This window comes from Abrus precatorius, unplaced genomic scaffold (assembly GCF_003935025.1).
Source record: "Abrus precatorius isolate BTA unplaced genomic scaffold, Abrus_2018 Scaffold3, whole genome shotgun sequence".
NCBI classification, from domain to species: domain Eukaryota; kingdom Viridiplantae; phylum Streptophyta; class Magnoliopsida; order Fabales; family Fabaceae; genus Abrus; species Abrus precatorius.
Window position 1 is genome coordinate 832,873 of NW_020874373.1, and position 24,944 is coordinate 857,816.

At 32.7% G+C, this 24,944-nt stretch overlaps 3 protein-coding genes across 9 annotated transcripts; 2 read left to right on the forward strand and 1 right to left on the reverse strand.

Moving 5' to 3' along the window:
- Positions 1-338: 338 nt before the first annotated feature.
- LOC113863467 (probable indole-3-pyruvate monooxygenase YUCCA5) lies at positions 339-2,106 on the forward strand. Its single transcript, XM_027497061.1, has 3 exons — positions 339-1,022; positions 1,228-1,599; positions 1,879-2,106. Exons 1-3 carry the CDS (start codon positions 348-350, stop codon positions 2,104-2,106), a joined length of 1,275 nt encoding a protein of 424 aa, XP_027352862.1. The 5' UTR covers positions 339-347.
- A 9,414-nt stretch (positions 2,107-11,520) lies between these two features.
- On the reverse strand, positions 11,521-13,214 carry LOC113862714 (photosystem I reaction center subunit IV B, chloroplastic-like). Its single transcript, XM_027495854.1, has 3 exons — positions 12,851-13,214; positions 11,866-11,931; positions 11,521-11,785 (listed from the first exon to the last, which is right to left on the reverse strand). Exons 1-3 carry the CDS (start codon positions 13,106-13,108, stop codon positions 11,681-11,683), a joined length of 429 nt encoding a protein of 142 aa, XP_027351655.1. The 5' UTR covers positions 13,109-13,214; the 3' UTR covers positions 11,521-11,680.
- A 4,376-nt stretch (positions 13,215-17,590) lies between these two features.
- On the forward strand, positions 17,591-24,354 carry LOC113861081. 7 transcript variants are annotated; one of them, XM_027493690.1, is made up of 7 exons: positions 17,648-17,808; positions 17,936-18,117; positions 18,520-18,666; positions 19,239-19,318; positions 19,486-21,333; positions 22,033-22,180; positions 22,302-24,354. In XM_027493690.1, the coding sequence occupies exons 3-7, from the start codon at positions 18,528-18,530 to the stop codon at positions 23,030-23,032; spliced, it is 2,946 nt and encodes a 981-aa protein (XP_027349491.1). In that variant the 5' UTR covers positions 17,648-17,808; positions 17,936-18,117; positions 18,520-18,527; the 3' UTR covers positions 23,033-24,354. The 7 variants fall into 7 exon arrangements, with proteins under 7 accessions (XP_027349487.1, XP_027349491.1, XP_027349490.1 ...); XM_027493686.1 differs by lacking the exon at positions 17,936-18,117 and having other exon boundaries at positions 17,591-17,808; XM_027493689.1 differs by having other exon boundaries at positions 17,936-18,666.
- Positions 24,355-24,944: the final 590 nt, after the last annotated feature.

Here is a 24,944-nt window from a genome sequence, read left to right on the forward strand (position 1 = left end):
TGATATTTGCACATCAAAAGTTCAATATCACAGTAACACATTACAAGTTGAAAAAAAGAAGATAAACAATGACATTGAAATGCGCCATTTTATTATTTAAAACACCAACGAAACTGCATAATTTTTTAATGTAGAAATATAATTTAATGCATTAACTCCCCACAGGATCACATGCACCTATCATACCCAATTCCCTATATAAACCCATTCCACTCACCCTCCTTCTTCATTCAATCCAAAACTCACATTCTCAATTACACAACCAAGTCCCTCTCTCTTAACTTCCAAATCATCATAAACCTTCTTCTTCCACAACCCACATACGAAAACAAAAGGAAAACATAAAAATGGAGAACGTGTTTCGCTTAGTGGATCACGAAGAGTTCTTCTCACGTCGTTGCATTTGGGTTAATGGCCCAGTGATCGTAGGAGCAGGCCCATCAGGGCTTGCCACAGCAGCATGTCTTAGAGAACAAGGGGTACCCTTCATGGTTCTCGAAAGAGCAGATTGCATAGCTTCACTGTGGCAAAAACGCACTTATGACAGGTTAAAGCTTCACCTTCCAAAGCAATTTTGCCAGCTTCCAAAACTTCCTTTCCCTGAAGATTTCCCTGAATACCCAACAAAGAAACAGTTCATAGAGTACTTAGAATCATACGCAAAGCACTTTGAGATCAACCCACAGTTCAACGAGTGCGTTCAGTCAGCAAGGTACGATGAGACAAGTGGGTTCTGGCGTGTTAAGACTGTTTCTTCTTTGAGTGGCTTAACCCGAAACGAGGTTGAGTATATTTGCAGGTGGCTCGTTGTTGCCACTGGCGAAAATGCTGAGTGTGTTATGCCTAATGTCGAAGGGTTGAGTGAGTTCAAAGGTGATGTTATTCACGCTTGCGAGTATAAGTCAGGGGAAACGTTAAAGGGAAAGAAGGTTCTTGTTGTTGGGTGTGGAAATTCTGGCATGGAACTCTCTCTTGATCTTTGCAACCACCATGCTTCACCATCCATGGTTGTTCGTAGCTCGGTAAGTTTTTATTGAGTAATATGATATTATCATGTTGACCCACATAGAAAAATATATTTTTTTATTAAACAAAAAACTTGGGGGGCTAGTTGTAAGATTCATTAATTAAATTTGATATAAAATATGTTTTTCTCTCTTTAATATGATTATGTAAATTGGGATGGAATTGGAATCTGACACGGGTTGTTCTGTTTTTGGATTACAGGTTCATGTGTTACCGAGAGAGATCTTTGGCAAATCAACGTTTGAGTTGGCTGTTATGATGCTGAAATGGTTGCCTCTTTGGCTTGTTGACAAGATTATCTTGTTGTTGGCGTGGTTTGTTATAGGGAACATAGAGAAGTTTGGGCTGAAAAGGCCTTCAACGGGTCCTTTGGAGCTGAAGAACACAAAGGGGAAGACCCCGGTTTTGGACATTGGTGCCTTGGAGAAAATCAGATCTGGTGAAATCAAAGTGGTGCCAGGAATCAAGAGGTTTAACAATGGTGAGGTTGAGCTTGATAATGGTGAAAAGCTTGAGGTTGATGCAGTGGTGCTTGCTACTGGTTACCGCAGCAATGTCCCTTCTTGGCTTCAGGTGAAAACATGTTCTAGATCCTTTGTTTTTAATTTTTCTTATAACTATAAAAAAATAATATATTTTTTTCTAGTATTCTCACCTTAGAAGATTGTCAGTTTGGAAAGCTTTTTGGGGCATATTGGAAGGTTTTGTCCTTTTTTCAAAGTACCAAAAGTTTTAACCCTTTTTTTATAGAAGCTTCTTTTCTTTGAATTTTAATTTTGAACAGTAATTATTAGCACATTTTTTGTGTGGGTGAATAGTGAACTAATGTTATTTGGGTTATGTTGTGTACAGGAAGGTGAATTTTTCTCCAAGAATGGATACCCAAAGATGCCATTTCCTCATGGTTGGAAAGGAAATGCTGGGCTCTATGCTGTTGGGTTCACAAAGAGAGGGCTCTCTGGTGCTTCATCTGATGCTGTGAATATTGCTCAAGATATTGGCAAAGTGTGGAAACAAGAGACTAAGCAAAAGAAACAGCGTACTACTGCTTGTCATAGACGTTGCATTTCCCAATTCTAAAAAAGGACATCATGACTAGCTACTAGTGCTGCTTTCTTTTTTAGCCTCAGGAATTTGTTGTATAAAACAAAATAACAATATCTTGTAAAAATACACAAACCAAAAAAAAAAAAAAAGCACAGAGACAGAGCCCTCTCCGATGACCAAGTTTTTTATGTGGTTGGTCATTTTTCAAATCTAAGGATGATGAGGCTTTTACTTTTTTTTTCCTAATGTTCGTCATGTGATTTATATCTATGTAACAAGTACAGTACGTACTTTAGTGATCAATTTCAATACTAGAATTTCAATTTCCCTTCCAATCTCTCTTTTTTGGTAAAGATTTAAAGGTAGTTTGTGTCAGTCATTTTTCCTTATTTTGGCAAAGAAGTTTATGTGATTGATTAGAAGCGAAAGTTTCAGACTTTCATTCTCATAAATAGTCTCCAAGGTATAAGGATGGAATATACGGTTGGGCCATGGGTGCATGAAGGGGAATTCGCGTTACACAGCCAATAGTTTTTTGCTACATATAGCAATCCCAATATTTGATGAAGAGAAAGGTCAATAACTGCTTTCTATTTTGAGACTTCATCTTATATTATCAAATCCTTTACTTTCTTTCTTTCCACTTGCTTCTTAAAGTCTATAAGCAAGGAAGGTACTGAATCTAGCGAAGAATTTAATTCAAAGCAGCCAGCCAACAAATCAATTGAATCAAATTTCTTCTGTGTGGGATGACGTATCTCACATTAAATGGTTCATGTGATGTAAGGTTTATTATCCTGTTCATCTGACACATTTGCAAATATGGATGTTGTAACTTGGGTTGTCTTTTCTCAAAATAGAAGAGACTTTACTCTCTGCAAATGACAAGTATATATGTCTTCATACTTAATTTTTGTACATTAAAACTAAAAGGTTTAATTTAGAGAGACTAAAACAAAAATTCTATCATTTATCATATCTTTCATTATTTTTATTTAATTTCACAAAATTTACACAATATGCACAAATAATTTTGGTGCAATGGCCCACCAATTGAGTGTTTGTGATTGACAACCAGCCCATAGAATTCTAACATTGAGAGGGGTGGGGGCCATGAAGAACCAAAGAAGGTTACTCAAATATTCCTTTTAAAAATGCTAAATTGGGCTTGATCCACATACAGTACAGAGATGCTGAGCTCATAGAGATGACTGCTGAAGTGCACATGCTTAAAGGTTAGAGCCACAAAGTTGTTGATGTAAATTACAGTCATATCATTTCTGTACAGCGGAGTTCCAAACTATTATACAGTTCACATCACTTGGAAACTAATTATTATGCCATATCAACACAATCACTTGTTTCAGGTTTATTGCATTCAAAATAAATAAACTAAAAAGGAAATCCTGTAACTCTCTAGGAACATGTTCTCCATGGTTAAGAATTGAAAAAAAAACATAAAAATACTGTACTGTGTAAATATTCATTGTTTTTATCACAATTAAAGTATAATTACACATAATATCATATTCAGAGTTAGTTTTAGTTATTCAAATGATGAAATTGATTTCTTTATTGGTGAGAACTCCTATAAATTTTTCGTAATGAATGATGTGCCATAATATATATAATGCCTGTACTTCTATTTCTTTTTTCTGATGACTAAGTTTTTTTAGTTTTAAAATTAAGCATATTTAATCTTTTATCAATTTTTTATTTAAAAATTTTAAGTTATTATTTAAATAAGAAATACAAAATATGAATTTTACATATCACTTATCATATTATTTTTTTCCTTTTTTTTATCTCTTTCCTTTCAACTCATTTTACATGCCTTGCATGAGTATGAAGCAAACGATTTTCATACGGTTTTTGTCAAAATTGTGCAACGAAACTGCCAATCATTTTTTTTCAAAATGACATTTTTTGTGAACTTATATACCAATTCATTTACAAAACATACAAAATAAATATTACTAAAGTGGAAAATACGCTACAATCCCTTCCTGTAATCAACAATAATATTTACTAAGTGTATAATTATTATTGTAGTTTCATAAGACTTTCTTTTCCTAAGTATATATTTATGCACAAAAATACAAATTGTTTTTGGTAACAAAAGTCTTTTTAGAACTTCAACTTTAGAAGCATGCAGGGTAATATTTCAAATAAAAACTGGTGTGAGGTTAAATATTTAACTAGAGATGGTGGAAAATAGTATAATAAAAATGTAATAAGATGCTAATGCCTAAACTCTGACCAACTTATAGGCCATGAACATGAAGTTACGGTAAACAAACTGCATTTTACCTGTTCTTATGAAAACAAGTATAGTCAAAGATTGAACAAAAGTCTAAAATACACAGTAAATATTTTATAGAGGGGATATATTGGCCAAATACACTGCACATCGCACTCCTAAAAATTTACACAAGACCTACAAGTTCGTAGGTACGGAGTTACATATTTGCACGTAAATAAACAACTCACATTAATTTATAACTCATAAATCAAATCACCACCTTCCTAGTCAATGCCATGCAATGGTAATGGTTCCTCTATGACCTACTAGAAAGTATGCGCATAGAATTTGTGTTCAACATTTCATTTCCTATCCCGAAAACTTCAAATTCTGAACCGTCTTTAATAATTTGTTTTCTTGCACTTCATAAACAATGGTGTCGTACACCCCTCAGAATTGAACTCTACTGTTATCCGCATATGTAGCAATATTCACGTAAGCATATACAATTGTTCAACACTTTATGAAGCTTTCAAGAGAGATACAAACCGTGGAAGCAAAACAAACCAGGATTCAACTTCATTTATAGAAATTTTAATATATATATATGATCAATGCATGTTTCGATAAATAACTTAATTAAACACTATGTATTTAACTATTTCTTATCAAAAGAAAATTTATTCATAAATTTAACCGTAAAATTTATAAATCATTTTTAAAAGTCAAAATAAACTCTTCCAAATAATTTCAAGTATTTAATCATATTAAGGTATAGCATTGCTTGTATGTATCGAAAACACCATCAAAGCTCCAAGAAATACTAGTAACTCTTTTACTGAATACATTTTTTTTTTGAAAAAATCATATTATTTTTTATCTTTTATCGGTAGCCTACCGGGGGCATAGAAAATAATGTAAACGTATAGATATATCCAATTTCAATATATAGGATCTGACAAGACTTAAGCTTTTCATCTTTTATAGTAATAGTGCATTAGGTCTAACCAAAAATATGAAAAGATAAGAACCGTTCGTTATACCAAAGTCGATCATTATTATAACTAGGCGATTAGCCTCCAATATTTTGTTAAGAAAACACTTGCACTGCCAAACAAACTAATTAACGTGTTGATTCTCTTTTTCACCAAGAAACTTGAACAAAAAACTACCTTAATTACAAATTGATCCTCTAAGACATGAATTGTTCTGGACAAACTACATAGGAGACTCGTTATATTTCCTTAAAGAATTCCAATTAATGACAAAATATATCAATATTGTCAGATAATTAAATGTTGAGACATTGATACCCCAAGTTGCAGAAAAGAAAGCTTAAACAACAATTGAAAAATAAATTGTTTCAGACAAAGTTATCATGAATTCGTAGTTGACAAATATAGAGTCTTATTCATTTTCATAAACGCGACGTAGCATGTAGAAACAGCCCATATGAGTGCCCATGCCGAATGATTTAAAAATTATGAAAGTTTTCAACTGTGTGGCCCATCTACTAAATTAATCTTCACCACAACAACCTCGAATCAACTTGCATACACAGTTTTCTTCAAATTTCACTGCATTTAACAGCTCAAATTTGTCTTGTTTCTCTTGGAGTTCATTAGATGTTTCCAACCTTTTCTCATTGGTGACATTCACTAGTATAAAAGCGTTAAAAATAAACACATGGGAACACCCTTATTCTTCTCCACCACAAGGACCCATCATTCTTCTGCTTCCTCAAACTATATTTGCTACTTGTGTGCGGATCAGAACTCGTTCTCTTCACATGCTAATGTTCACAATGGACTCACGCAGGTGGACCTACGAAAATCCAAAAATGAAAAACATACCTCTATGGGTAAGGGTTATGGATGTCAAAGCTACGATACTCATGTGAGAAAAAGCAATTTCTTAAAATAATTTTTTACAAGTAGATATGCACTACGTCGCAAAGAACATGTAACTGTGCACATACATATCTGTACTCTTTGTACGTTTTTTAAATGCTACTTAGTAATTTATTATTTGAGGTGAAATCAGTACATCTTAATTGATAACACGTTTATTATTAATTATACCTGTAACATTCGAATGCTAGCAACATACTTTTTTATTCTTCAGTGAAATTTACATATATAGGACACCGTCTATTTAGTGGAAATTAATTACATATAAATTTTCACTCAATAAGAAAGCCTCAAAGAACTATACATGTCGATAATATTTTGATCTTTCTCTCTTGGAAACACTGCTAAAAACATGATCAATAGTCATATTCATCCATCTTTTTCCTCTTGCTGCATTAGCTATTATATGTTACGTGTTATCAATTATGTCATGATCAGTTCTTATCTCTGCAACTAAACAGCAAGAAAAATTATGATTTCTTCCATATACATGCACTGAAACACATCATCAATAAATCAGAATGACTAGAAGGATGCATATACATCATTACATGTTTCTACTCACTCACTCTCTCTCACACACACACATTAACGAGAATCTGTACATTGAGCTGAGTGATCAGCAGCTTCATGATCAGTTGTTTCCCAACATTGCTCATATTTAAAATACTTCTGCTACTCATTTCAAATTAAATTAAAATCAAATGTTAAACGGGTTACCATTGGATCTAGCAACTTGCTTTTGGAACTGGTCACTAGTTCTATTTAATACTTACTGGATGGGACAGATCAAACAAAACATCCTCAAATGTAAGACATGGCAACAAAGATAGGGTCTCATGAGCTATGTTGGGTAGACAATAGCAGTCTCTTCTTCCCAGGCTGTAACCCTTAGTCATGGCAGACCTAGTTGTCAACCCATCCCATGTTAACTATAGGACAATGGTACTATATCACTATCCCACTAAAAGTGGGATCTCACAAGTAAACTTGTGAAATAGTGGACCATGCAGGAGCTAATTAGCTAGGAGTTCCAGGTTAAATTGATGCAAACTCATTCCAAAACCTGCCAACTACGAGCAAGATAAAAATGCTAATTCAGACAAACATTTTAATGCATTTCAAAGTAACTCCATCGTGGAAAATAAAATTACTAAATAAGAGGTATGTTTATTATACAATGCTGGGGCTTGTTTTGAGAATATCAAGGTATAAAGGGCGCCAAGAATTGATTCCCACACAGAGGACAAGCATTCAAAAAGTGTGTTCAAAGAAAACACATTAAATTATACCAGACATGGATTCAATATAGAAGTTAGAATCAGTATCATTGAATTAAAAGTAAATCTATATTTACTTTGAACGCAAAATCAAACATTTTATAAGTCTCATTAACGATAAAAATGTGAGTATACAAAGCCCACACACAATGTTTCTACATACAGCAGAGTTAATTAGATTGATTTTTAATCTTAATTATACTGATATACAATCCTAAATTAAATTACAAGGTTGCTCCTCATTAATTCTATGGAATATACATGATATGCAGCCATAAATATCTAAGATATATATTTTAACATGCACCAAGGACATAAAAAGATCCAAAATGATGGATATATCATCAACGCCAAGTATAAAACACTAATTAACTGAAGCTTATAAAGGTTTCATTTTTATACTTTTGGTTATATACGGAATGAAATGAAACTACAGACAAACGAACAAAAATGATGCCTAAAGCATTCCCTAGCTAACAGCAAGTATTGAAGTCCACCAGCAGCAGGGGTCCAACATCCAACGGATCCAAAGCTCATAATAAATATAAATTGTTTTATGGTATAAAACTATAATACAGGTCCCATCCACATAAACTACGTGTGTTGAAGAACTTCATCGATCTATAATTCAGCGTTGAAAATTACAAAATTCTTTAAAGAAAAAGAGGGGGTTGTTAATGAGAATAAGAAAAGGTGAATTTCAAAAAGCAATTGATAATAATATCATAATACGTATCTTAAATATCTATTGAGCTAGTCGCATACTGCTGTTGATAAAAAATAAACTTAGTTTCTTTGTCCATTATGGGAAAGCAAGTTGGGCCACCATTAATGGGATTTTGCGAGGAAATTCTAATAGAACTGATATAACTAATAATAGACGCGTTAACGTTGACCGAAAATAGACTCAGCTGATTGTTCATACTATAAGGGGAAGCAAGTTGTTAATTTCATCGGTGGACAATCAAATTAATTTTACTAGGGCCAACATTAGTGTGATTGTGAGAAATTTCCAATAGAACAAACTAATAATAGATGTGTGAAACGCTTGTTTGAAATTTTTGTCAAAAAAGGACTACATTGACTTATATATCATCTTCCCCTGCCGAGGATTGCTTCCAATATTATGATCATATCTCACTCATTATGAGGTTCTAACTCCTAACATTATTTTCTAGTCATGGGAAGATTTTTAATGTTTATTTTTTAGGAAGAAATAAGTAATTGAACAGTTGTTAATATGTAGTAAGAAAATAGGTCCCGTTTGATTGTGCTTTTTTTTATGAACGTAGAATTTATAAAATAAAAAAACTAAGTAGTTTGACAAAAACCATACCATGTGTATTTCGTGCCGTATTTCTGTGGTATGTTTCATACCAATAAGCATTAGTTCTTTTAAAAATTATGTAAGAAGTTATCTATTTATTAGAAACTATATGCAAAGTAAGTTTTTTTCACTTGGTTACATATATAAAAAGCAGCTTTTATTTTAAAATACAGCTATACTTTCAATTTTTTAGAAAGTACTCAGAGTGACTTTTTAATTCTATTTTTTCAAAAGCTTAAATAAACATACTAAATCATGTTAACCCAACCTGATTTCAAGCCATTATCACAAATTTTGATTGGACTAAACCTGGCTAAGTAAAAGTGGACTGAACTCTTTGTTTATTGGGTAAAAGTTGACCAAAAAGTGGACTGAACTCAGATTAAGGTTTGAACGCCTATTATATGGGCTCATACAAGCTATTTTTAACCCAAGCTCTGTATCTTGGGTCCAAACATGAAAAAGGTTTTTCTTTTTTTTTGCATTTTCCTATGTATCTTTAAGATAAATAATTATCTGGGCCAATATAAAAACCAAGTAATATTATTGAATGATATTATTAACATTTGGATGAAATAGAGACTTCTATTGCTATCCAACAATCGCTTAAATCATGACAAGGTTTATTTGAATTTTATCAATTTTTTGTCTTTTCTTTTTCTTTTCAGAACTAATATTGGTGAATTAGAGTGATACCAAATAATAATTTTGTTTTATTTAGAGTCTTTTGACAATTATTCATCCATCATTCAGCTTCTTCCCATTTTGTCATCTCTATATCCTTCATAAAGATAATGGCATGTGATGAAGAAAGTGGCCCAGCTACGATAAACATTCAATCCAAGCACATGTGATAAACTTACTATGAGTTGACCGAAAAACAAAGAAAAAGAAAACTTACTTAGGGTAATTATGGATCTGATTTGATATGCATAATGATTTGGCTATTCTAACCCTTGTAATTCATAAAAAAAGAGGGGGAGGGGGGTCTTGTTGAGTAGTTAGGTCGATTTTGGTTCAACTAGCTAAACTTTATTTGACATTGGGTTTTTCCATTTTTAAAAGAAACAAATTTGATCAAATCAGAACTGACTAATTTAAAAGAACAATGTATTAAGCGGTGTATCTTAATTTAGAATATTTGACCAGCTGTAGTATCTCAAATTGATCGTAAATTAGCTGTAAATATTTGATTGCTGGCACCATCTTAGCTAGTTATTTTAGGAAATGACGCAAAGCTTTATTGTATATATACATGTATGATAATCAATACAAAACAGAAGGGGATTCTCTTGATTAATCCTTTTTACAATGTTTGTTTTGTCAATAAGTTAACTAAATCACACAATTAATCTATGTTGAATTGATTTAAAAAGTGTAACTCTTAACTCGGTCAAGCCTAATCCAACTTATGATTATCTTAATATTTGTTGTTTTAAAAATTGGATCGTATTAGTTAAGTTGAGAATTACTCACTTGTCTGATTTACTTGTCCCAAAAATTAAGTGGTCTTAAAATTGGAGAGAATTTACTTATAATTGGTCGAACTGATCTATAATCAATAAAAACTGGTCAAAATTCAATTGGTAGAATTTTAATTTTGTTAAAAAATGAACTTTCTATTTCTAAATTTAATTTTTAACTAAATAAAAATTCAATGAGAAGTTATAAAGATTTATATACATGAATTTTTAACATTTATCCTTTTATTATTAATTCTTTTGTTATAAAGCACATAATATAAATATTTTATATTAGTTCAAAATTTAATGCCTTATTTTTTAATATTGTATATTAATTTATTATTGAATAAAATAAAAAATATTATATATATATATATATATTTAATTGTCATAAATTTGATTACAGTTTAATCATGATTATGCCATTAAATCTATTAGAGTTGCATGGCTTAATGATTAATAACTTTTTATGAAGTTTACTATGACATATCACTTTATTATTCATTTTGTATACAACTCAAGCAAATATCTACTCCAATAACTCTAAAAATACACAACATAGATCCCATAAGTTACCTATACCTCTTTTTTCTTGCATTGGATTCTGTTTTCTTGAATTTTTGGGTAGGATTCATACACATTGGAGCTATTTTCTGTTTAAAAGCATCTTTGATACTAATTTCACGTAAAGTTGCTTAACTTATCTTTTTTTTGTTTTGTTTTAAATGTGTCTCATATATGACAAGCCACCTCATTAATTTAGTTTAGTATATTGTTAATTTATTAAACTCAGCTATTTTGTCTCTTGCGCGCAGAACAATAACTTTTTTCTTACTCTATGTAAGAATTTTTCGGTAATCGATATAATTTTCATTTGGCTGTATTTTTCATTGCAGGAATTTTTAGTGATTAGTTACATTCACAAATGATTGATTAATGATTAATTACTACTCTCTAATCTATATAAGCCGTGTTTGAATCACATATTCTTTCCTCACCATTTTGTTAATTTCACCTTTGCATTCTATTTCTCTCAAATCACCTAAAAAGCTGATTTTCTGCTTCATTCTCTTGAGAAGAGTGAGGAGCATTTCGTTTTTTTTTAACGTGATTCATTTTATTTTTATTCTCTTGGTAATAGCCTAACATTGAGTGGCCTTAAAATGATTATATTAATATGCTCAATTACTTATTTCAATTATAAGTAGGGGAAGTCTCAATTTGCTATGTGTATGAGCAATTGCACATATAGAATGTTGTGTATAGAGATGAAGGGGTAGATATCATAGAAAATATGATACACATTCTTCTATATGAGAAGAAAACCCTTAGGCTTGTGACAGGAAATGCATGACGACAGTCAAATTACAACTAAAATAAATGACTCATTTGAGTTCCTCAATCTCATCCAAAGCATAATTGTTTGTGGATACATTAGCATAATTAACTTTGTTGAATCGAACCACAACTGGGTACCGAGTCTTAGGGTCCTGCACAACACAACAAAGAAAAATCAATGAAACAAGAAATAAAATTAAGGAGGGTTGCCTAAGGTAAGTGAAAAACTAACCTGATCAACAGCAACGACAGAACCAATACCATTGAACCAATAGGACTCCTTCCTAAGAATCTTAACCTGACAAGTGCAACAAACAAAAACTTAGAAGGAGACAAGCTTCGTGTTAAACTGGTAGTTAACTACACATTTCAAGTTCCAACTATTTTGCTTGGAGTAGAAGATTCAAACCAAATTGCATGAGTTCACTGTCCTAGTGTGATGCATGGAATTGAGTTAACTGCTGTCAAAATTTTGCCACATATAACAACAATTTACACATTCTTTCTTTTACATCTTATTTTTACTCTATTTTTTCTTTTTATTTCACTCTTCTTTTCTTATCACATCACTCATTACATTTTTTTAATTTTTAATTTTCTTTCTTTTTATTAAAATAACAAAGTCTAGCATTATTAAGTTAACAACAAACCCAAAAATATATAAGTAAGAGAATTATGAATATAAATTGTCTAAAACATTTTAAACAGACGGACTCCTCAAATTTTTTTTTTTGTCACTGTCACTCAAACTTAAAGCCCACTTATCTCTTGCTAATTATGGATCAAGCTCACGTTTAAGAAACACAATACTTCTCTCTTTTTTTCATTTTATCTCTCTCCTCCTTAAGTCTAAATAACACCAAAATCAAAGACAACTTTTTGTTGTCCAATTTTATCGTTGCTGAATGTTTTTCTTAAATTTATTGAGATAAATTAAAAAATATTTATAATAAAGTGATAAGCCTCAGTAATAAGTCTAAAAGATATGTTTAGAAGAATTTATAAAATGATTTTTGTTCATGTTATTTCAGTAAAATTTATAATCAAATTTACACTGTAAACCCTTCCATAATAAAAAATTTACTAAAAAAATCTTAAACCTAAATGCATCCAAAATAAAAAAATTGTATATTGTGACTCAAATTGACCCAAAAAGGACTATGGTACAAAGGATGATTCCAAACTAAGATAGAAGGGAGAAGTAGAGTGTAAGTCACCTTGGCACCTCTTTTGGGGCCAATTGGTGGAGGCTTGGGTTTGGTAGCTGATTCAGCTTCAGGTGGGGGAGTGGCTATTGCAGGTGTAACTGCTCCTTCTGCACCCTCTTCTGCTGCTCTCACAACAAGCCTACAAGTGTTGTTCTTAGGAGGGTACATCATGAGCATAGTGATCCTTGATGCTGAATTTGTGCTGCTTGTTACATTAGGTGACAACACAAACCCAGAAGCAGCTGATGCCATGTTGCAACTAGCCATCACTCCTTCTATCTCTCTTTCTATTATGGTAATCTAAAGTGTGGCAAAAAAAAATTAATAGCTGAGACAAAAGACAAGAATGAACTATGTCTGATTGTTTATTTTGGAGAATTATGATATCTCATCTCCAGAACTGCGTATCAATCGTTTCCTCCATTACGGTGCTGCCACCTATGCACCATATCCCAATCCTTTGGATAATGTTATTACAACTCATCTACGTGTAAATCTCCGAGTCAACTCACACTCATCACTCGCCCACAGTACATTGTCTCAATCCAAACTTGATAAATATACATATCACTCTCAAGCCTCCAATAAATATTTTAAGTTCTTACGTTAGAAATACTAATAACATTTTTTTTGGAATATTTTCTTTATTATTTGTTAAAATTTATTGAAAATTATAAAACTTATGTTAATCGTGTTCTTAATCTAATATTTTTTTATATTTTTATAGTTTTTAATAAATTATGTTAATCTGACCAAAAAGTTTATATGAACAAATAATGCATTGTACGATATTTGAAGTATTGATACCATATATTATTATTATTATTATTATTATTATTAGCATAATACATCCTATTATTACAAAATTACTTGCTAATGTAATATATTAACAAAATCTATATTAACAGTGTAATTTTATTAAAAAATCATAATAATAGACTATTTTAATATTAATTTATAATAACAAATAAAAATATAATTAAATCTTAATTTTTAAAAGTAATCTAAACCAAATCGATCAGGTAAATTAATTTTGACGGTTAAGTGCTAACTTAACCAAAATTTTAGAAGCGTTAACTTGGTGTAGAACAATGATTTAAAATTTAAGTGAAATATCATTCACGTTCAATTAAGTCTCCAACTGCCAGCAAATTAAATCAATTAAGCTAGAATATTAGATTTTAGTTGAAAGGTCTAAGCTAAGTTATTGTACGCATATGTTTTCTTAACTTGAATAACATTAAAAATATATAAATTTATTATTATTATTATTTATTATTATTAAATAATGAACTTATGTATTTTAATATATATATATATATATATATATATATATATATATAATCGAAGATATTTTCATCATAAATAATGAATACTTTTTATGTTTTAAAATAAAATTTTAAAAATACGAAAGTTTATGATAGGATAGCAATTCGTGTGAAAAAAGTATACAATCTTTGTGTCAATTAATTTAATATAATATATAAAATTAAAATTTAATTAATATTAAATTAAATATTTAAAAAATATAAATAAAAAAGAATTAAATTATATTAATGTAAATTATATAAATAAAAATTATATATTACTTTAATTTAAATAAATTTTAAAATATAATCAAATAATTTTTTTTCATATATATATATATATATATAAAGTTAAGTTTTATTTATACGAATAAGGTGTGAAATAAATTTTGATTCATCTAAATTTTTATAAACACGTTTTATGTGATAAAAATTTATAATCCAAATATTAATTTAAAGATACAATTATTTAATAAAAATTTATTAAATAATGTAAAAGTAAGTATAATTTATTTTTTTTATAAATTAAATATTAAAAGGTAAGATATTCGACATAAAAAGTCACAGCTCACTGAAAGAAAGAATAAATTAGAAGAAAAATTCTAAAACTTATTTTGATAAGGAAAACTCAAATTTATGCCCAAACTCACTTAAAAATAAAAAAGAAAATGCTAACATTTAAAATCGATCTTTTTTTTTTTTTGGTACCCTAGTTCTTCATTTACATATTTTCTTGTTATCCAATCCTATCACTTTAGCCAAGGTTGATAGATTTCAAATTTATGCCCAAGTTATGACATTGGTTTATATATCTCCCTCCATCATTAAAAAAACGCATACAAATTTCAAACTTCAGTTTAATAATTACTAATAAACACTTTTTAAATCTTAAATCCATTAATCCAATACCCATAAAAAATAATTAAGGGCTTGATGATATCTGAAAAAGATGTTGAAATGCTACTTTTCCACGGCTATAATCAAACGTTTTCGGACATGACATTGGTTTTGATTAAGGCGCATTTATTTATGATAACCACAAATATTAGAGGAAAAATCCATTAATTAATTGAGACGTTGCATGCATGTCGCTATCATCACTATCTCGTTTACTTTTATAGATTTTAGCTTGCTTCCACTTAGATGTGAATTTCCTTCTCAAGTGTATTTAATTTCTTACTTTGTATTGTAACCATGATGACTAAATGTTCTTTTTCATGTTCAACCCTTGAATTTGGTCGAAATAGTTCATCAATCTTAGACCACGTTATTTCATCCAAATTGGTTTAAAACAAAGTGTTTAGAAAAAAGATCGAAAGGTGATTATTACCGTTAATGGATCATAATTAACTTCCCTTGTCGTTATTAGTACTTTTTCACAAAAAGACACCGTCCCTATTTGCAAGCCCATTCCCCCACCAATATTTTCATTCGGGCTAAGACTTTTTTTCATATTTTTATATTATGTAAAAGAAATTATTTACATAATTCTATCATATTTTTTTATATTTATGTTCAGATTTTCAGGGTTATTATTTATCCTATTTTTAAATTTCATCTCCTTCTTTATTTCTAGCAGATTATCTATTAAAATTGTATTATTATTATTTTCACTTAGGTTATTTTTGCTGTCCGTGAGGATAAAAATGACGTGAGAAGCTTTAAAAAGTTGTAGGAAAAAGAGATTGCAAGAGGATTACATGGGATATGTTAAAATTCTGTAAGATCTTGTTCAAATTAATCTCCTAAGTTGCCTAAGTTTATTACGATATGAATTCATCCATAAGTTAAGATTATTGTATTTATTTAATTAGAGGATTGGTATTATATTTAATCAGTGTTGCATGTGCAGCTTATACGTCACAGACATAAGAAAGCGATGTGTGTTTTGTGGCCCATTCAAAGATTTTCTCCCCCGATTAACGGCTATGTTTTGTTTAGGTTTTGGCGTATTAGAGGTAACATCAAACAAATTAATCATTGCTAAGTCAAACTTAACAATATTAGATTTAGGGCTCTGCTTTCTTCTTTGTATCCCCCTCTTGTCACCTTTTAATCTATACCTTCTATGTAACACTCAACACACACAAAATCAATTTAATTTAAGAAACCACAGTGATTCAAAATCATAAAAAAATTTCTCAATTCATGACATTCTTTTATGACTCTTAAAGGCAGGCTTGCTTGATTACTTAACCTCATCCAAAATAATGATTCATGTAATAAAATGGCCTAAAGTATCAGAATGTTAGGCAGCGATAAATACATTTTGCCTTTACTGTTCAAGAAACTTTGTTATATCAGTAATTAAAATTGTAGCTGTGATTAATAGATCTTGCTTTTTATTTTTGCAGTGTTAAGGTTTTACAGTTATAGTGATTGAGAACTTTGAAGAGAAAGAGGGTAGTTGAAGCAATAATACCAAGTACTGCACTTCATTGTTATGAAAAAGGTCACAGTAGTTGGTGGTAGGTCGCTAGCATCCCCAACATCTACCAATGTTATTCAGATTTTAACTACCCGCGAATTTGTTCGACCAAAAACCTCTGTCACAGGTACCATTATATGAGTATAAATAAATATTATGAAATTGAAATAAATCGTAAAGTGAATTTAAATTTTAAAAGTAGATTTTTATAATGTTTTATTGAAAGCGCGTTATAGTCGAGTCCACATCCAAGTCACAACAATGGCGAAACTTCCCCGTTAGGTTACTGCAGCAGGTGCCATTTGTTAAGTCCAATGTCTTCTTTCTCCCCTCAAAGCTAACTTGTTAAAATATTCATTGGTGTATATATTCTCCAGCTATTTCACAGCACAATCAATTATCCTAATTTTTCTATTCGTATTAATTATCATAACAGACATTCATACTGTAAATAAAAGCCTCGTACACATTATTTATTTTTTACTAAGTTTTTAATTGTTTTAAACAATATTTATATTCAGTGTTCTAGCACGATTTTATGATCATGTCATTATTAAAAACGCGTTCTTAAATGGTTGCTGTATTAATTAAGCATTATACCTCACAACATAAGTTTGTTATTTATAATTTCTTATTAACAATTAAAATATATTTTATTCTTTAAAATTCTGTCCTGAGTTTAAGAAGAACCAAGTCTTAAATGTTTTACTTGCAAGAGTGATGATAACATGGTACAATCGTACAACAACAGAATATGGAACCTAATGGAAGCAAATCGTGCAGAAAAACGCATACCATATAAATCAAAATACAATTTTTTTAACCTTTTATTTTCATTGTTTTTCCCGACTTGTTTTTATTATTTTATTGAATAAATAAACTCCTAATAAGGAGATAGTTTCAAGATAATTTATTATCATAAAAAATGAAATAGTGTATATATAAAAGAAAAAGAGAAATGGTTAAATATTGATTAATAATAATTAATTAAGCAGAGGCGAAGAGGGGGAGAGTGTGTTTACTCGTAATCAAAAAGCGATATATGAATCGTAGTTAGGAAGAAAGGCTCTCAAGTCCGACAAAGAGAGTCGGTGGAAGTCACACACAGCTAACCACACAAACAACTCTCTCTCTCTCTCTCACACTCTCTCTCTACTTTCCGTGTCGCCGTCGCTTCCGGCACTTCCTCCGCCGGGAATGCCACGGTCGCCGGCCACCGGTCGTCGCGCCAGGTTAGCTCTCTTACTTTTTTTGGTTGTGTGAGCTTTTCAGCAACTATCCTTTTTGGCTTCGCCTCGATCTCGCTGTTCTGGAATCCTCTGCTTTTTCTCTTTCTAGATTTGCTTTTCTCTCTCGCAGCTTTTTCGCCTCAGCCAAATTTTCCGACCGAGAAGATTCCGCTTTCGTGATTTTCTTCCTTTTCGCTGTTTGGGATTCGGGAAGAATGTCCTTTCGCATTTTCGGGGGCAATTACTGTCAACAATATAACCTTCTCATCACTCTGCGTTTCTTTCCAAATCTGAACTGAACCAAAACCAACGGTTTTTATTTTCATTTGCCGACGCGTGTTTGTTGATTTGATTTTTCATGTGAATGCGCTCCTGTATTTGAACAATTTGTTTTCTCGTGCTTCGCGAAAGTTGTGTCTGTGTTCTCTGCTTACTCTCTTATGTTCGTGTTTCTGTTTACTGATATTCATTGCAAGATTACACTACATCAGGTCTATAGTGCTTGTTCTTGTGTTTTCTAGGTATACGTAAAGTATTCCTTGTGTTCATTGCGTTAGTGTTTGGATCTTGTGTTTTTCTGTACTCGTGTTGATTGGTTCTTCTTATTTTAATGGATTTGTCTAAATGTTCTTCAGCTTACAGATCTCCCCAACTTACCCTGATGTTGTGTACTTGTTGTGTGTGGGGATTAATGATGGTGATGTGTATGTGCAGCTGTTGAAATGAATGGGGTGCAAAATAGAAGGGTTCACAATGTTGAGAAACCTTTTCCAGGATGCTTGGGAAGAATGGTGAACCTCTTTGATTTGACTGGTGGTGTAAACGGAAACAAGCTTCTTACGGACAAGCCACATCGTGATGGTGATTTCTCCCTCTTTCTCTCTTCGTCTACACACTTGATTTTTCACGTTGCCCTGGAATGTTTCTCCCTTTTAACAATCCCCCCGGCTCCCAAAATAAAAAGCATTGCTTTGCTTGGTACTAGTCTTTCTGAATGATCTTGCTTAAACCATGTTGACACTGTATTTGGAACTGTAACTGATAGCTATCTTAAAATGAGTTTGTGGTTTTCTCTTGTTGATTTTGGGGTTTGGTGAAGTGCTGGGTTGAGGTGATGACTAAGAGGAAACTTAGAAAAGTGTGTAATTTGTAGTTTGGTAGTGGTTCCCTTTTTGCCTTGTAGTTTTTGGAGTTTATTTCCTTTGCGTTTTTGTTGATTGATTTCTGGATTAACACATAACTCTTGGTGATCTGTCTGGTTTTTATATATCCTGGGCATCATGAAAACCCAGCTGGAGGTTTTGCTAAATTGCCGAAAGCTTTTTTCTATTTCTAAGTTGCCTGGAATAATTATACTTATGATTTCTACTGTTGACAGTTTATGCCATTTTATTTTCCAATCTCGTTCTCACTAAATTTTACTTGAATTGCAGCATCTTCACTTTCAAGAAGTCAGTCCGATGTTGCTCGCATCATGAGTCCTCCGTTTGGTGGTCAGATAGAGGATAAGCTGGTAATTTGGAAGGGGGGATTATTATTTATTGTCATTCAAGCTAATTGGGTGAAATTCAAGCTAATTGTGATGTCACGTGGGGTGCTCCTTTTATTTTTGATTTTTGTATGCTTTGCTGTAGTTGCCTTTATTTAGTTATTTATTTTCCGTTTTCATGGACTTGGTAGATTGTTTCCGACTCAATGAGAGCTTCTTCAAATAAGAAAGTAAATGGAACACCCATCAAGATGCTCATAGACCAAGAAATGTCCAAAGAAGTTGTTTCCAATTCCAATCCACCAAATTTAGTAGCAAAACTAATGGGCCTTGAAGCCCTTCCACAGGGCGAACCTCATTTATCTGTGGACAGAAGCCATAGAGAAGATTATTCTCAACATATTTGTGGTCATTCAGGGTCACCATTCAAACACTGGCAACTGCAAGATAGGTTTATGGACAAGGAAATGCTTCATGAAGTTCATCTGAGCACAGAACAGATTGCTTACAAGGATATATATGAAATATGGTTGCAATCACAGAGAACAAGCAATGTAAGAGACAAGACACCAGAGAGAGAAAAGTCGACTGAAGATGTTAATGGGAAGAAAATGGCACTCATTCGCCAGAAGTTCATGGAAGCTAAACGTCTTTCAACAGATGAGAGACTTAGGCAGTCCAAGGAGTTTGATGATGCCTTGGAAGTTTTAAGTTCCAATAATGATCTATTAATCAGGTTATTGGATTCTCAAAATCTTTATGAACTTCAGCCTACTCCACTAGCAGAAACAAAGCGTATTACTGTTCTTAAACCTTCAAAGATGGTTGACAATGAAAAACCTGGTGGAAAGGGGAAGAAAAATGACAAACAGATTAAGAAACCAGCAAATGTTGGTGCTGCATGGGAGAAATGCAGTCCTGGATATTCTCCAGCTAGTCAGAAACTTGATGAATTTCCAGTTCAACCTACTCGAATAGTGGTATTGAAGCCTAGTAGCCCTGGGAAGACACATGAGATTAAGGCTGTGGTTTCACCAACAATGTCATCACCTCAAAATCTGCAAAGTGGAAATTTCTACCAGGAACCTGAAGATGATGAAGTGCTGCAATCAAGAAAAGCGGCAAATGAAATTACAAAGCAAATGCATGGAAATCTGATGAGCCATCAAAGAGACGAAACATTGTATTCTTCAGTATTTTCCAATGGCTATGTTGGTGATGAGAGTTCATTCAACAAATCAGATCATGAGTATACTACAGGGAATTTTAGTGATTTGGAAGTAACGTCACCATCTCCAAGGCATTCTTGGGATTATATCAATCGCTGTGGCAGTCCTTTTTCTTCATCATCCTTCAGTCGTGCATCTGGTTCTCCTGAATCATCAGTATGCAGAGAAGCCAAGAAACGACTTTCTGAAAGATGGGCCATGATGGCATCAAATAAGGGTCCTCAAGAGCAAAGACATTTGCGGAGAAGCTCTACCTTGGGTGAGATGCTTGCTCTTTCAGATATAAAGAAATCTGTAATAACTGAGGTTGAGGGTATACATAAAGAACAGGAACCAAGCGAATCTGTGTCTTGCAGTCGAAATTTCAATGATGAAATATGTGTGGATGGTTCTCCTAAAAATCTCCCCAGGTCAAAATCTGTTCCTGCTGCTTCTACTGTCTATGAAAATGGGCTCAATGTTGAAGTTTGTGATAATGATGCTGGCAAAGCATGTGGGTCCAAGGAGCTGACAAAGTCAAAGAGTATGAAATCATCATTTAAAGGAAAAGTTACAAGTTTCTTATTCTCAAGGAATAAGAAACCAACCAAGGAAAAATCTTGTCTATCTCAATCTAAAGATGAATCCCAATATACCATCGCTGAAACATCAGCATCTCCAGTAAATTCGCCTGGAATCCTTAGGGATGATGTGTCTCTAAGCTTTAACAGTGGATCATTTGGAGAGTGTTCTCTTCCAGCTCCATATGAATCATCGGGCAAAATTTTATCAGATTCTATCCCTAATGGACAAGGTGTTATACCTCTAGAGGTAATAGCTTCTATTATTCTGAATATTTTGATCTCCTTTTTGTGATGTATTATGTAATTTTTCTTTCTATTTATTGGTTTGAGGTCACTCATTAATGCCTTCTAAATTTCACACCTTGGTCCCTTACCTCCTTTTCCCCTTGCAAAAGAAGGGGAAGAAGAATGGACAAGAAAAAAAATATACAGAAGGGAAAATCAGTATTGAGTATGTATTGCTTCTTTAAACTTTGAAGTATTTTGTTGGGTTGTACTGCTGGCTTTTTTTTTTTTTAATCTGTGCTAGCATCTTGCCAAGTAACATGATAAGAACTGTCTTTAACTGTAGTCTATGCCTTCTCTACCTAACAAATGAAATTAGTCCATTGAAATTTGATGATGTTGTGTCCGGTTTGACAAATTGTTTGGGATTTTCTGTTACTACTGGAATGAAACAAATGAAAACTTTATCTGGTTATGAGCATCATTGGGTCCCAGTTGCTACTTGATAAGTAATAATAAGACTAGCTTTTCTTAGTCAGCATAGACCTAGTAATAGTACAGCACAGTACAACTTCTTTGATTTCATGTTATTGTAGATTATGGAATGATAAACTGAATTTCGTGTGTCCTAGTACCATACAAGTAAAATCTTATGTTCATACTAAAAAATGCTAAATAAGTAGACTGGAATATTCTAAGACAGTTGTGTTTGCTTTTACAGCCTGGATTGACTGTGTCAAAGCCTGCAGTACCCAGGGTTTCTAGTGAAAACCAGGATCAGCCTAGTCCAATCTCAGTTCTAGAACCTCCATTTGAAGATGATAATGCTGCTCATGATTCCTTGGATTGTGCGAAGGGTGGTCAGCTGGGTAATGCTTAGCCCTTGCTTTCAGTCTATTCCTATGGCTGCTATTTCAGGAAGTTCTTTTTGTATATTCCTTGTCTTCTTTATTTCTGTTTTATTACCTGACCGCAAGTTCTTTTCTGTAGGATCACGGGTGCCTCTGAAGTCTAATTTAATTGACAAATCACCACCTATAGAATCAATAGCACGGACCCTCTCATGGGATGCTTCTTGTGCAGAGGTAGCAAGTCCATACCCATTAAATCCCTCATTGGTTTCCTTAGACACCAAGGTAGAGGATCAAGACTGGCTTGTCTTCGTTGAGAAACTACTATCAGCAGCTGGAATTGATGATCAAGTGCAATCTGACTCGTTTTACTCTAGATGGCATTCCCTTGAAAGTCCATTGGATCCATCGTTGAGGGACAAATATGCCAATCTTAATGACAAGGAGCCTCAGCATCTCCATGAGGCAAAACGAAGGCAGAGGAGATCTAATCAGAAGCTTGTATTCGATTGTGTCAATGTTGCACTAATAGAAATTACTGGTTACGGCTCAGAGAATTACTTAATGTGCAGGTTGTGGAGTGGGGGCCACAGCAGGCTCCAAGTCCCAGAGGGTGCACCTCCCCCATTGGTGGACCTTATTGTGGCCCAGATGGAGGAGTTAATATCCAGTGCGATGAGGTCTACTTGGAGGAATTGTGGGGACAGTAACAGCCTGGTGGTGGAGAGTGTTGTCAGAAAAGAGGTTGTGGGGAAAGGTTGGGTTGAGCTTATGGGATTAGAGATGGATATTTTGGTGAAGGATGTAGAGGGCAAGTTGCTAGAAGAACTTGTGGAGGATGCGGTGGTTGATTTGACAGGCAGGGCGTGAATGGTTGAATCCCTGATATGGCTTTCCGCTTTGTTTTTTTAATATTGTAACTCTATTATTGTTGTATTCGATTATCAACGCATGGCCCTACTTACCTAATTTATTAAATTCTACTAAAAAATTGTTTCAATTTGCAGCTATTTTATTAACGAATCTGTAACACATTAATTACTTATGCAACTGCTTAAACTGAGAATATAAAGAATTACACAGGTTATAAATGATTATGCCAGTGTGCAATATCATGAAATTGGATTGTTTATGTTTCACAAGACTATCCGATGATAGAACACTGGATGTCTTTTCCCCTTTTTCTTCCCCTGAAAAAGAATAATTTTGCTCTATGGCAAATAAGAATTGACTAGCTGAAGTTTGGATAGGTCAGAAGTTTGTTAGTGTGATGTCTACAGATGCCACAGCAAAAAATCTCAAACTAAAACCTAACCCAGAAAAGGAAATTCAGGTCTTGCAATTGGCTACCCAGAAAAAGGTTGAAAGAGAAGAACAGCAAAAGTGGATTGATACACTGTAACAAGCTACATTGCAATAAGTGTGTAATCTAATTCAGCTCTGACAGTAGAATAAATTAGTAATGCACACTCGATTTTGAGTACTCAATCATCAACATCTCAACGGTGAGTGTATGTATATTTATGGTCACGTAACATTGTCAGAGTCTGTCTGAGAGGGTACAAAGGTGGCCATAGCTGTGGGCCTGTGTTGCTGCACCATCTGTACACTATGTATGGAACGAGGACCCACCATAACCCCAAAAGAGGGTAAACAGTTCAATCCTCTCTTTCATGTCTCCCTCTTGTAATGATCTGCTGGCTCCCATTAAATCATAATGAATGATGAATGAATGGATTGGATTTGTGATTCACATGTCTCAACATATGGCCACACGAATGATGGCTTTTCCTTAGCCTAACCGTATTCTATTCCACGATTTTAATTTCCTAAAACCACATAACAAAAGCTAAATTGAGAGCATGTTCAATTTGCCTTTTCTAAATGAATTCATACACATCTTTTAGGATGGCTGATGCTATACCAGTACTATGTTACAAAAACGCATGGCACCCACACCTTCCCACCAGCGTGCCCTTTTGCCCCAGCTGCTGTCTCCAATCTTGTCATTTAAGGAAAACCTAAATTACTTTCCTCTCTTTTATATTTGATCGGTTCAAACCATAATAGAAGAGATAGGGACGATTTTGTGAAAGTTTTATGTTTTGTATGTTTAAATTCACAGAGAATAAAAGCTTATATATAGTTAGTTTTTACTAAAAGTAATATACATAATATTAAATGTTATAATTTAAGAAAAAAATACTATTTATTGATTTTTTATTATATACCCTCAGACACACATTAAAGAATTGTACAAGAAATTTTACTAGTTTACTCAGTTTTATACAACTATCTACTTGGCTTCGCTTTTTTTATTAGTTGTGTCCTAATATAAGATTCCCTACAGTCCTACAACTCATCCAGTGTCTCATGTACTAAGAAAAGTATGTGGTCCAAGAACGGGTCACAGGTTGAAACAAGTATTTCCTGGACTTCTTGTTTTTTGGTTTTTATCTTTCGTCAAATCCTATGTAGAATTTGTTTGGTTTGATAAAAAGAGATTATTCAGGATTATACGGGCCAAAACTGGACTTGTGCCAAAAAGAATGCAACTCATTCCAAAAGTATTACGTTATTATATACATATATATATATATATATATGATAAAATTAGTACAAATTCAACAATTGAAAATGGATACAGATAAGGCATATTCGTGCCAAATTTTGCTTGCAAGTTGCCAATTGTGAAATAATGAAAAATAATCTACGTCTTACGAATAATCAGGAGATATAGGTGGTCAACTTGTATTATTTTATCTTGTGGAATGCAATGAAA

Bases quoted from the DNA above. Each gene is read 5' to 3' on its own strand.
- LOC113863467 (XM_027497061.1), top strand. From the start codon at position 348: ATGGAGAACGTGTTTCGCTTAGTGGATCACGAAGAGTTCTTCTCACGT. The intron at 1,023-1,227 runs GTAAGTTTTTAT...TTTGGATTACAG, and splicing joins CCATGGTTGTTCGTAGCTCG to GTTCATGTGTTACCGAGAGA. The intron at 1,600-1,878 runs GTGAAAACATGT...TGTTGTGTACAG, and splicing joins ATGTCCCTTCTTGGCTTCAG to GAAGGTGAATTTTTCTCCAA.
- LOC113862714 (XM_027495854.1), bottom strand. From the start codon at position 13,108: ATGGCTAGTTGCAACATGGCATCAGCTGCTTCTGGGTTTGTGTTGTCA. The intron at 11,932-12,850 runs GTGACTTACACT...TGCACTTGTCAG, and splicing joins GCCCCAAAAGAGGTGCCAAG to GTTAAGATTCTTAGGAAGGA. The intron at 11,786-11,865 runs GTTAGTTTTTCA...TGTGTTGTGCAG, and splicing joins CTGTCGTTGCTGTTGATCAG to GACCCTAAGACTCGGTACCC.
- LOC113861081 (XM_027493686.1), top strand. From the start codon at position 18,528: ATGAATGGGGTGCAAAATAGAAGGGTTCACAATGTTGAGAAACCTTTT. The intron at 18,667-19,238 runs GTGATTTCTCCC...CTTGAATTGCAG, and splicing joins GGACAAGCCACATCGTGATG to CATCTTCACTTTCAAGAAGT. The intron at 19,319-19,485 runs GTAATTTGGAAG...TGGACTTGGTAG, and splicing joins GTCAGATAGAGGATAAGCTG to ATTGTTTCCGACTCAATGAG.